The 12,324-nt window shown below is 43.7% G+C and overlaps 1 protein-coding gene across 1 annotated transcript in view; it reads left to right on the top strand.

The window, feature by feature from the left end:
• Positions 1–8,866, top strand: part of sh3bp5b (SH3-domain binding protein 5b (BTK-associated)) — a 19,364-nt gene extending 10,498 nt beyond the window's left edge. Inside the window, exons 4-9 of the mRNA XM_076280224.1 lie at positions 3,003–3,167; positions 3,483–3,613; positions 4,812–4,854; positions 5,432–5,657; positions 7,152–7,475; positions 8,617–8,866. Of these exons, the coding sequence (XP_076136339.1) occupies positions 3,003–3,167; positions 3,483–3,613; positions 4,812–4,854; positions 5,432–5,657; positions 7,152–7,475; positions 8,617–8,834 (1,107 nt within the window). The 3' untranslated portion in view covers positions 8,835–8,866. The remainder of the gene's footprint in view (positions 1–3,002; positions 3,168–3,482; positions 3,614–4,811; positions 4,855–5,431; positions 5,658–7,151; positions 7,476–8,616) is intronic.
• The last annotated feature ends 3,458 nt before the right edge of the window (positions 8,867–12,324 follow it).

Here is a 12,324-nt window from a genome sequence, read left to right as displayed (position 1 = left end):
TTGCTCTGTCAAATTCGATTTCTAAACTGTGTGTCCATTTGCAGTGAGTCACACACGGTTTGTCCACAGGGTTATCACCCTGTGTAAGCAAAGCAGATGTGGGAAGCAGAGGAGAGAAGGGAGAGAGAAGACTTGCTGTAGATGTAGAATGTAAATAGTGTCTACAGATAACTGTTTTTTAAATATATTGTGCAAAATGTATAGATATGTAATAAGTTAAGTGTTTCTGAACCTAAACCAACTAAAAGAGTAAAATAAGGCTAATGAACTTAGCAGCAAAGCCTTCGTTGTATGGGAAAAAAACACTGAAGAAGTAAGTAAACATAGACCTCTGAAGTTCGCCTACAAAAAGGAACCACAGCTGCCATGTTTGCTCATATAAGGAGATCCGGGTGTTAATTGAAGCTAACTACCTATGGCAAGTTGCATTGTAAGTTAACTCTGGGGTAGCAGAGATCTGTGTCTTTGGAAGAACTGTGAGAGCAAAACGTCTACATTTCTGATTTCTTTGTTCCCGCGAGAGTTTAACAGGTGTGATAATTCTAAATCCCCATGTTATTTTCCAATAGAAAAAATATAAAAATACCAGATCTCCTTATTTGAGCAAAGATTGTAGCTTTTTTGTAGGCGAACTTCAGAGGTCTATTGGCATATCAGGCAGGGTAATTTTGGCTATTTCTCTAAACAGTTTGTGAGTACTGTTTTAAACATGACCTTTTCTATCCTGAGTGGAACGACTGGATGTTTTCTTGTTTTGATGAACAGATAAATGCCAGACTCAAGGGCTCAGTCCCCGGTTCTCCTTCTAGGAAATGTGGTGTACCACTGATAGTACTGATAATATTCAGAGTATTGCATAGAAGTAGCTTTGGGCGTGACCCATTAGTGTGATGCTTATTTGGTTCAACAAGTGAGCTGGACGTCAGTCCCCAAACAGACACTTGACCCATTCTCTCACAAACAGAGCCATTGTACACATGCTCTGCGAACACAAACATATAGCAACACTCTGTCTGAGGCTGTCTGGGCATGTGCAGGTTGGGTCCGTGCGTGGTCTGTGTGTGTGTGTGTCTAGGAACACGGTGGTCAGGGGATCAAAACACGAGACGAGGTGTCTGTTTGGAGCATGTGCTGCATGAGCAGTTTCTGAGCCAGGGGAAAATCGAATCTGTGAGGGGGCCACGCGATCGCCGCTCAGCTGGACTGGGGACGGGCGGGCGGGCGGGGGGGGGGGGGGGGGGGGGGGGGCGGGTGGGCGGGGGTCAGGAGGCAGAGGTCTGCTCTCCAGGCTGAACCTGACACAACAGCTTCTCAGCATGCACTGGCCTGTTTGTGAGGGGGAAGCTGGTGGACATGAATAGGCCATTTACTGATATTCAGGTCACTTTTATCTAGGGAAGTGCTGTACATCTCTATTGTTCTGCGTTCTGTCTTCCCTCTCTCTGTCTGTCTGTCTCTTGCTCGCTCACTCTCTCTCTCTCTCTCACTCACTCACTCAGTCACTCACTCACACACACACACACACACACACACACACACACACACTCTACATTCCCTGCATTAAAAGAGTGACAAAAGGGAAGTAATAAAATGGTCATAATCTCCTAGAATCATGAATGTAAATAGTGAATAGGGTCAGGAGAGGGTTAAACATCCTTTCAGATGTGTGTCCAACTTGTTAAAAATATCTGTCCTGTCCCTTGGCTAGTCAAAAACATCATTTAAAGTCTCATCAGCCAGGGTGGGGGGTGTGGGAGAGTCATGTTGCGGACACTTCAAATGGCCATCCTGAGTGCATTTGCTGGGTTTTGTGCAAAGCTGTGGGAGTGGACAGGCCCCTGTGGGGTAAAGCTGGCTTAGGGCATTAGAGGTTTAGAGCAGTGTATCCGGGCAGGGGGGTAATAACTGACAGATTAGACAGGAAAGAGGGGGAAAGGAAAGGATTATAGCACTGAAACTCTTTCATGTGCTACTGCACGGGAGCTGCTTTGCCAGCATTAGGAGCTTTACATGTATGTTCACCACTACAGACTTCCCTTTCACCATTTTGCCGCACACAAATTATTGTCTTCTGTGTCAAATCACTTTGAAGACACAAAGTGATGTAAAACCATTACAAATTATATGCTCTCTGTATATTACTGTATATGTACTATAAAATATAGTAATAATACTAAATTATTCTACAGTACTGTATTAGTATCCATTACCATATGCCTTTGTCCTTTGTTGTTAAATTGTTAAAATCTTCTTTCAAATATGTGACAAATGAACAGTACCCAGAGTCCAAATTCCACCACAGTCACCCATAACCACCAGGTGCGGTATAAAGATAAAAAAAGGCTCTGGGAGGCTGAGTGGTCTGTTTCTGCACTGCACTGCACTGCAGTAATGCCTGTGATAAACCTGCAGTGTTGACGTGTAGCAGTGGGCCTGACTGAGCTGTTACAGCCTTTGCTTGTGTAATGACTTGCTCTGCACTCTCTCTTATGTATACATCTGTCAACACTGAGGCCATTATGTAAAGCCGCTAACATATTTTATAGAGTATAAGTAAAAGTGCAGTAGAGTCTAAAGCATACTGTTGAAAAAGACAGAGAGGAACTCTACAATTAGAGAAAAGTACTCTAATATTATCGCCCCCAGTTCCACGTCACTTCCAAAACTGACAGACAACCGATTCTTAGCTGCTCAGAAAAGGGGTCATATTTCAGACTGAGGGGCAGCTGTCACCAAGCTGTCATATTATAGCAACACTCCCAAACAGTTCTCTGTCTGACAGACAGATGCTGACAGATCAGGTGCAGCCTGTGTTGTGAGAGGGCCCTGAACACCTGGTCTTGTAAGCAGATGGTCCTCTCGCCACCAGGTGTTGTAAATATTGATTTCTGACCAGAAAACCTGTTTTCTTTTGTTTGTTTGTTTATTTGTGGGTGTGTCTGTCTATTTTGTGGTTGGTGCCCATGCATAGCTGATGAGCCTGGTTTCTCTTCGTTCCCCAGGCTCAGCTAGAAGCCCAGCGGGCCACCCAGGACTTCCAGAGGGCCACAGAGGTGCTGCGGGCCGCCAAAGAGACCATCGCTCTGGCCGAGCAGCGGCTCCTGGAGGACGACAAGCGCCAGTTTGACTCGGCTTGGCAGGAGATGCTCAACCATGCCACTCAGAGGGTGAGCGAGGTTTCACACGCCTACCATTACATACCCCTATATGACCCCTATATACAGACAAAGCTTTAAAAAGTAGTCTCTTCTTTTGTATTGCAGTAAACATGACACATATCAATTAGTCCTGTTTCAGTGTTCTGTTACTGTTATGGTCTTCATTTGAAATTTAAATATCTTGGGTACAAGATCTGAGGGAACAATATTTCCTGTTATGATCATGTATACATGAAGGAATGCTCTCACAGTAAATGCAGGATTAGTTAGCACCTCTTGTAAATCCCCTGTGGCCATACAGATATCTTGATGTTTCCATCGCAGGTCATGGAGGCAGAGCAGACAAAAACACGCAGTGAACTGGTGCACAAGGAGACGGCAGCCAAGTACACCACTGCCATGGGTCGCATGAAGCAGCTGGAGAAGAAGCTTAAACGCACCATCAACAAGTCAAAGTGAGTCAGTAAGCCTCTGCCGCCCTAACCGAGTTTTACTGAACAAACAAAAAGCTGCCCTGTTTTTATAACATTGAATAGGAATGCTAATTCCTTCCCCACTACTATGCAACCTTTGTTTAGCAGGCTAATATATGATTTGTATATTTATATGACATTATGGAAGGATACACTGTTCATATAGTTCATATGTTCATAACTCAATGAAAAACCTAATTACTGCTAATCTCTTCCTACCACCATGTAGTCCTAGTTTAGCAGAATATGGACTGGTTTCCTGCACATTGTTTAATCCCTAGTCCTGTATTCTCAATGGAGAACACGGATCAGTGATATCACTGCCAATAGTTATTCATATGATTATGAAAGAGGTTGGAGTCAATTAGGAGGTCTCAGACTAGAACAGTCCTAATTCCCCAAAGTGTCTTGTTAATGAGGTGGAGGAACTTCTGAGGTGTCCTCGAGGCTTATTCACTTTAATCACAGTACTGCTGCATTAACTATATATAAGTCTATTTTAATTACACTTCTACATACTTTTTATGAATGCGAGGGGATGATATAGTAGAAGCATGCTCAATAGTGTGATGAAGTTTAATTGACCTCTTATTTGTTTGTGCTTAGCTCTGTTAGCTACTCAGAATTTAACCTTTACGAGATCGTTCGGCTTTGCATGGAGTCCGCCAATGATGTGACCTTTAGTTATTACATTAAAATGTTATCTGTGAAGAGCCAGTTTAGAGACACTATTTAACATATTGCCAATAAAAGGTTTTGATATGGAAAACAGCCTACATGGGATCTTTTAGAGATCTTGCAAAGAACCATTTAGGAGGAATTAAGGTGCAGTGCCAGCAAGGCTGACTACTGAGGAGCTTGTGGGCGTGTGTTTCCTCTGTACTGTGTGTGGACAGACTGGATGCAAACATAATGAAAGATGTAGCAGTGCAGTGTGGAGGTTGGGATCCTGTGAAGCTCATCTCTGTGTTCTCTCTCTCTCTCTCTCTCTCTCTGAACCCCTCTCTAATCCTCCGACTCTGCCGACAGAATGTGGCAGCACTTTGTGAACGGTTGCCATAGCAATATGCAGAGTGCTATTCATAGATGATTTGGCGCTTCTAATCTCTCTCTCTCTCTCTCACTGTCACATTCTTTCTGCCTTTCTATCTCTGTCTCTCTCTCTTCTTTTTCCCCCTAGGCCTTACTTTGAACTCAAGGCGAAGTACTACCTGCAGCTTGAGGTTGGTGCTCTGTAAAAATGTTTCTTTATTTTTCCTTCCAAAATGGACCTTTTTTAAACCCTTTTTTATACCTTTTTGATGGTCAAATGTTTGACACAGTCCATTTGTCTTGTCATTTTGTAACCTGGGAACTTCCTGAACTGATTTAATTCAGATAAACATCTTTTGAATTCTCTACCTTGTAGACTAAACAAAGACCTTTAGGCATAAATCACTTTGGCCAACAGTACTGCGAGCTGCAGATTTCCTATTGTTCGCTATGGTTCTGTAGTCTAAACATTTCATGTAACTAATGAACGGGATATAACTTCTTTTGAATTATTATGGTTTGAACATATGAATTTTGCAGTTTGCCATGAAAGCCACAGCATTTAGACATTCTGCAGAGATAATCTTCACATTTATTTTATGTGTGTGTTATTGCTATATTCTTTTATCATGGAAATGAAAATAACACACATGTACTAATATATCAAAAATACCAGTTAGGGGTCCCTGAGTCATGCTGAAAATGTCTTTGTTTGGATAAGTATGAATACAGAATGGCTTCATGGACCACTGCTTCATTCATTTCCAGCAACTGAAGAAGAATGTGGATGACCTTCAAACCAAGCTTAGCCAGGCAAAGGGGGAGTACAAGACTGCCCTGAGGAACTTGGAGATGATCTCGGATGAGATCCACGAGCGCCGGCGGTCTTCAGTCATCGGCCCCCGAGAACGAGGAGTGGGTGCCGAGGGCGACTTCATCAGTGTCACCGGAGATGATGTCACCAGTTTCAAGCTGGAGTCGGATGGCATTTCCAGTGAGTGGACATTAGGATAAAAAAAGACACACCAATATTCTCCATTACACAACCCAACAATTGCTCCTGGCATGCTTCAGGGGTACAAATCCACTTTTTTGGTTTATTTACTCTAAATTTCAGTTGGCTAGAAGTAGAGGGTAAAATTAATTGTCCAGATGTGGGGAGATCCTTGACAAACTGATGTTTGTAATCAAGTGCACTTCTTCCTTCTCTCTTCATCACTGTTGAGCGTCTAAATCTAAACGCCTCCCTGAGTGCATTATTAACAGTAATTTAATGTCATTATCCTCCATTGGATCCTGTACTTTAACAACTGCTCGGCCCAATTGCATTAGCCCATAAGTGGCTTTCAATTCAAGGGGCTTCACTTACAGTGCATACAGGCTTCTTGCTATAAATTCAATACTAGTGTGCTGTATCCATGATTGGTTTGGATTGTATCAGAATAAATGGAGTTGTTTGTGTTCAATGATTCTGTTTGGGGTGAACATACACAACCACATTTTGTTTATTGTCAGTGTTCTTGCAGTTTGTTGACTGCCTTTAGAGATGGAATTTTGATGTGGGGTGGAGTTTGAGTGTGCAACAATGAAGTACAGTAGCAAGACTTCCTGTAAAGTTCATGTACTTGGAATTCAAGAGGACAGAGCGACTGGGTGTTCTAAGAACTGTTTTGACAACTTGGAACACAATCTCTTTCTCTATTAGTAAACACACAGTTTTATTTTATTTAAAATGGCAAGTGAAATCTCCTTTGGGAGTGATTTGTGATTAAGGAAGGTTCTATTTGTGAGCTACTGATTGAACCTTTAAAGAGCATAAATCATTTTAAATTAACTGAACCAGTGAGATCCATTGCACAATTCGTCTCCCAGCTTTTAGTCCTGCCTGAGACATTGCTACTTTGCAGTGTCAAGTCATTCCATGTACTTTGGTAGGTGAGGATTGCAAACAATAATGAAGAGCAGCATAGATATTATAAAGATTATGATTTCTGACAGATCATTTGCAAGGACCACAGGGTCAATAGGTCAGCAAGATAAGAGCTTGTATTTTTGCAACTTTTATGGGCACTGTAGTTATACAAGTACTTACAGGACCAATGCGAAACCTCAGCGTTGGGTGACCTTTGAGGCATAAAATTTACAGCATATTTACCAAGGTCAAGGCTTTTGCACATATACAGCAATGACGTTCAAAGCACAGACATCAACAGATGGTCACAACAACACAGCACTCAGATGTTAATTTGACATTTCATTATTTACTCTAACTGGTCAGTAATGTAACAGTACCGTTTTTTCCTATAATGTTTGTAGTATGTACAGTATGCTGTATTTGTGTGTTAGCATTAAGCATGTTGTATTGCTGCTCTGCATGAGAAGCATTACATATGAACAAAGATTGATTCATTTACCCTGATTCAGCCTGCAGCCTGTGATGCCAGTTAAGCTGTAGTCTTACAATAATGTCCACCTTGTCTGTCCACAGTGACCTCAGAGACCTTTGAGGACGAGAATAGGAGCACCTGCACCATGTCCGAGGAGGACTCGGAGACCCAGTCCACCTGCAGTTTGAGCTCAGGGCCCCACAGTCCGCTGGAGCTGCCCTGTCCCTTCAGCTCAGCCTCCCCGTCACCGTCCTCTTCCTCCTCCACTTCCTCGTCCTCTTCCTCCCCCACCCCTTCCACCCGGCCCTGCAGTCTGGACCTGCCCAGCACCGTGTCCCTATCGGACTTTGGCCTCATCTCCCCCATCCTGGGTCCTCGCAGCGAGTGCAGCGGTGCCTCGTCTCCAGAGTGTGACCTTGAGAGAGGTGAGCCTGACCTTGAGGGGGGGGGGGGGGGGGGGGGCAAAGGGGAGGCAAAACAACATCCAAAATACCTCTTATCTTGAATGTATTTTTGGTGTTGCTGTGAATGACGAAAACAAAAATGGAAAAATAAAATAAGAGCTAGTACATCAGCATAGAAAGGGGGTCACCAAGCTCTCTGCAACCATGTGCATAGCACTTGGACCTTTGGCCTCATATGTCAAAATAGAATTCAGAGAGGAGAGAAATGCTTATGTAACGTGTGTGTGAATATGCAAAAGAAACAGAGAAGGCAGAAGTGTGATGATGTAGCAGGTTTGTGTGTGTGTGTGTGTGTGAGTGTGTGAGTGTGTGTGTGTGTGTGTGTGTGTGTGTGTCTACGCACCTGCGCCAGCTTGGAGGGCACCTCTGGCCGATTAGTCATTCTGTCAGGTGGCTGGCTGCTTGCGTCAACGGACACTGGCAAAAACAGCCAAGCAGAACTGGACAAGAATAAATGACTACTTTTTGTCTGCCTGTGCATTTGGACGGTTTTGCAACTAGGACTGTAGAGAAATTTTAAGCAGCCTCTACTCCTATAAAATTTTAAGTATCTGCTAAAAATATATTTTGTGGTACACTCACCTGACTCCATTTTTTATGTGCTTTGTTATTGCACAGTTAAGTACATAAATAATAGAGGATTTGCATGTTACAACGGCTTTTGTACAGGCCTCATTTCATCTCGTTTCTTGCAAAATGTTGCACCATCCTCTGGTGTAGTAGTATCTTGGCTGTTTTTTGTGTGTGATTCTTCCAGCCCTGAGCACAGTAGTCATAGCCATATTACTGCATCTCTGTGCATTATATTCCATTATAACGAACGGCCATTGTCCTGTACATCAGGGGTTTTCAAGTGATTGTATCCCTGGGACTACCATTCTGACTAAGAAGCGATCTATCTGTGGACCACTTTTGTGGGGTGTGAGGTAAAAATAGCAGTTGCCATAGACGATTACGGTATAGCAATTACCATACCGTGAAACTACATTGTTGAGGTTGTGGGGGGATCACTGGCAGTCACCTCACGGTCCGGCAGTGGGCTGCAGACAAACTGGTCGAAAACCCCCCGACTTACATCGTCCTTTTTCTGTTTTGCCCTCAGGTGACCGAGCGGAAGGAGCAGAAGCCGAACTAGACAATGCCCTCAACAACAACAACAGCAGCAACAGCCTGGTCAAGAGGAGCTTTGGCCTGGAGACGCGCTTCCGCTTGCTGTCCCTGAGGCACAGCCGCACGGACAGCGGCAAGAACGCGGAGCGCCAGCGCGTCAGTCTGGCTCGCCAGCCCTCCCCCTCTGTGCTGGTGTTGAACGGGGTGTAGCGCCAACGTCATCCCCTCCGACCCCAAAATGATCCCCCCCCCCCCCACCCCCCACCTACTTTATCCTACTGTGTGCAAACAAGGAAACTAGCCCACCCCCACCCTCCATGTACCTCATGACATTCATTTCAAGACTTTCATGAGCGCCAAACGATGACTGAACTATATGGTGGTCTACAATATTCGGACATACTGCTTAAAGAGCTTCACTTGAAGGTCTACATGGATTGCACCAGCCAATCTTTGGCAGTAGACGAGGGTCATTGAAGTACTGAAAGTCTGATGGAGTTTCTCAGTGGGACTTTGAACATTTGATCCGTCAACAAAATGAAGATGGTGCATCTGATGAGAACTTACAGAATATCACCGTGGGGTGTTAAAGAAAGTTTTGTTAGATGATAAAGGCATTAAGAGCAAGTAAAGGATTTCCCATCTTAAGCTCAAAGATGTAGTGGAGGTGTGTGATCTGGCGAACACATATGGATGTGCCTTAGTGTATGGAATTGGCAGGGGTGGAAAAGTCCAGCTTCAGAAAGTAAAAGTCCAACCATGTATTGGATCTACCTGTGCACTTAACACAGCTGCTCTGCCTGGCTGAAGAGTTGTGCTAATTAGAATCAGTTGGTTTAAGTGACTAGCTGGCACAGATATGTGGTAGAACTTTTACTTTCTGAAGCTGGACTTTTTCACCTCTGGGAATTGGATAGTGGTGGCTCTGGCGAAGTTGAATGGGGTTAATGGTGAGGTATTTCTATTGAATGGCAAAACAGTTGACGAGGAATGCATGTGAACGGGATGAAGTAGTGGAAATCAGATGAGCAGTGTGCACAACCATAAGGAGACCATCTCGTCCATCCTTGGCCATGTAAATACTCCGCCTTTGCCTTCTGCAGTGCTGTTTAGACTGCCTGGCTGCCAGTATGCACAGTAGCGAGACTAACTAAAGACGTCGTAACTCCTCCTCCTTGGATCACGGCAGCTGATACTCAGCAGATACTCAGCTGTGCATGGACAAACACACGCATGCTTTTAATATGGAGCCTCTCTCTGTCAGCCAGAGCAAAGAAAAAGAAGCAATACGATCTGTCTGATGCTGACCCATTGTCAGCATTCTGGAACCTTAACCGTGACCTTGGAAGTGAAAGAGTCACTTGGACCCTCTTGTCAAATGGAGCTCAGAGGCTGTAGCAACAGACGCCTCTCTCTCTCTCTCTCTCTCTCCAGCTCCTCCAACTCCCTGTGCCCTGTCCGTCTCCACAGTGCTGTTGCAGATAAATGGGGCCTCCCATCACTGTTTGGCAGTGTGCATGCTCTCCCATCCATCTTCCCGACTCCCACCCTTCCCTATCCCACAGGTCACGTGCTACAGCAGCACTGCCGGATGATGTGTGTGCGAGACTATAATATTAAGATATGAAGCAATACTACTGTTTGTGATGATGTGTCTTGTGAGTCATATTCTACTACTGATGTCTTGACATGTGACACAGACAGATTGTGGTGATGGGGAGGTCTTGGATTTTGGTGGGGTAAAAACATCCATCTGACCTACTAACGTTTAGGAGAATGGACAAAGGGGTAAGCGTAATGCACTGTTAAGGAAATGACCACAAATAGAAGAGTAGAATGTTGTTTCACCATCAAGCTTTCTATTGTACTGCTGCCGCTGCTAGTCTTAGATGCCAATGGCCAATTTAGAGTGTCTAGACGAGCGACAGGCAGTGGACTGTGTGGTGTTTTCTGTGGCCTTGTTCCCAGACAGAAGCCGGCTTTAGAGCAGGCCGAGCCCTAATCAGGGTTCGGCCTCACTCCACGCCAGCTCCAGAACCAGCCAGAGTCTGGGCTCTGCTGACCCACAGTATGGTTTTGTATACTTCTGTGCACTTTGTGTCATTATCATGTCTACTGAATCTCTTTGCGTGTTACTTTGTGTGTAGTCAACATGGAGGGTTAAAAGAAAAGTACAAAATACAAAGAGGTAGAATCCCTCCTTCCAGTATTTTTTGTCAGTATTTTGTTTCTGCTAAGCTTTTTTTTTTTTTTTCACAAGCCTGTGTAAGCATTTTCTGATGGAAATAAAATAATAAATGTGAAGTTAAGAAGTACAAGTCCTGTCAACTGGTACTTCACTTGAGTGCACTGACCTCATCTTAGTTTAACAACCAGCTGATGGTATGAAGGAGTTGCAGTTGAACTTGGCGCCTTCATTATAAATTCCTTCAATGATTAATCAGATACAGCAGCTCGGGCTGCTGACGCATGGAACCATGGACAGTAGTGAGGTTTCACAGTAGTGGTGAATGATGGGTTAGAATATAAGCTAGGACGCCTGACGCTGCAAGACCCTCCTGTCAACGCCCCTCCTAGTATCATGCAGTAATACTCACATGATCCTCAACATTCCATAATGGTTTACATATTCACAGAGGCTGTAGGTCAATGTCTTATAGCACTTAAAAGTATTGTGGTAAAGAAATAATATTTGGACAAAACTTCAAAAGCAAAAAATGCTGTACCGAAGTATTCTTTTTGAGAGTTAATGCCATCATCTTTGCATTTCTCTCCTCATGACCAGGGAAGATTCCAGACATCTTAGCATTTTCATCTTCTCCATGGTTTAGGGTTTTTGTAATCCAATAATTCCTTGATCTCAAATATCAATCTGAAACCCTGTGAGCAACTACAAGCACCACTAATAGTGCTCAGATCAAGTACCTAGTCCAGTGAATGCTTGAAGTTGTTTCACGTACTGTACACAACAGAATGCTTGAGAGGTTGTTTAACCTACTGTACTGTACACAACAGAAGGTGTTTCTCTCTGCAACATGACGAGGCTCTGTTTTGATTCTGGGTCAACCAGCCTAGCTCTCTTTCCCTCTTTCTCTCTCTCACACACACACACACACCACTGCTGCCGTTGTTGTTGTTGAACTATGTCCTATGACTTTCATTAGGTTAGTGTGCTACTGACTTCTCTTAGTGTTTACCACAGTGAAGCCCACAGTAGTCTGGCCACACACACTTGTTAAGCGCTTTGAAAAGCAGCTGAAGCATGCTTTACAACACATTGGTATTCACCCCTACACCACACTATTCATGCTTGCACAAGAATATACACAAAATACACCCTTGTGCAAATTAAATTGATCACTTCTCCAAGATCTCTTTTAATGTGCGTCACTTGACCTCACTTTTTTTACTTTCCTAGAGAAAAAAATAGATCATCCCTGGGTGTTGTTTTCTGATTCTTGCTACAATTCCCTGTTTTTGAGAAATGGACCCAGTCATTCTTCTCAATTTGTTTCAAATAATTTGCACAAGGGTTTGTTTTTGACAATTCTCAATTTGTTTCAGATAATTTGCACAAGGCTTCATGTTTGGTGCAATCTTGAGCATCATAAACACCAACAGGACTATAAAACATCTTAACACTGTTTAGTAACTAATTAACACACTGCCATGAATAAATAAGGCAACACAGACAGAGGTG

The sequence above is a fragment of the Alosa pseudoharengus genome, unplaced genomic scaffold (genome assembly GCF_046254945.1).
Source record: "Alosa pseudoharengus isolate Yale_2024_CS ecotype anadromous, Long Island Sound unplaced genomic scaffold, YU_APseudo_1.1 YU_APseudo_1.1_scf_12, whole genome shotgun sequence".
NCBI lineage: Eukaryota > Metazoa > Chordata > Actinopteri > Clupeiformes > Clupeidae > Alosa > Alosa pseudoharengus.
The sequence above is the reverse complement of the archived record's forward strand: the minus strand, read 5'-3'. Positions and strand labels throughout refer to the sequence as shown.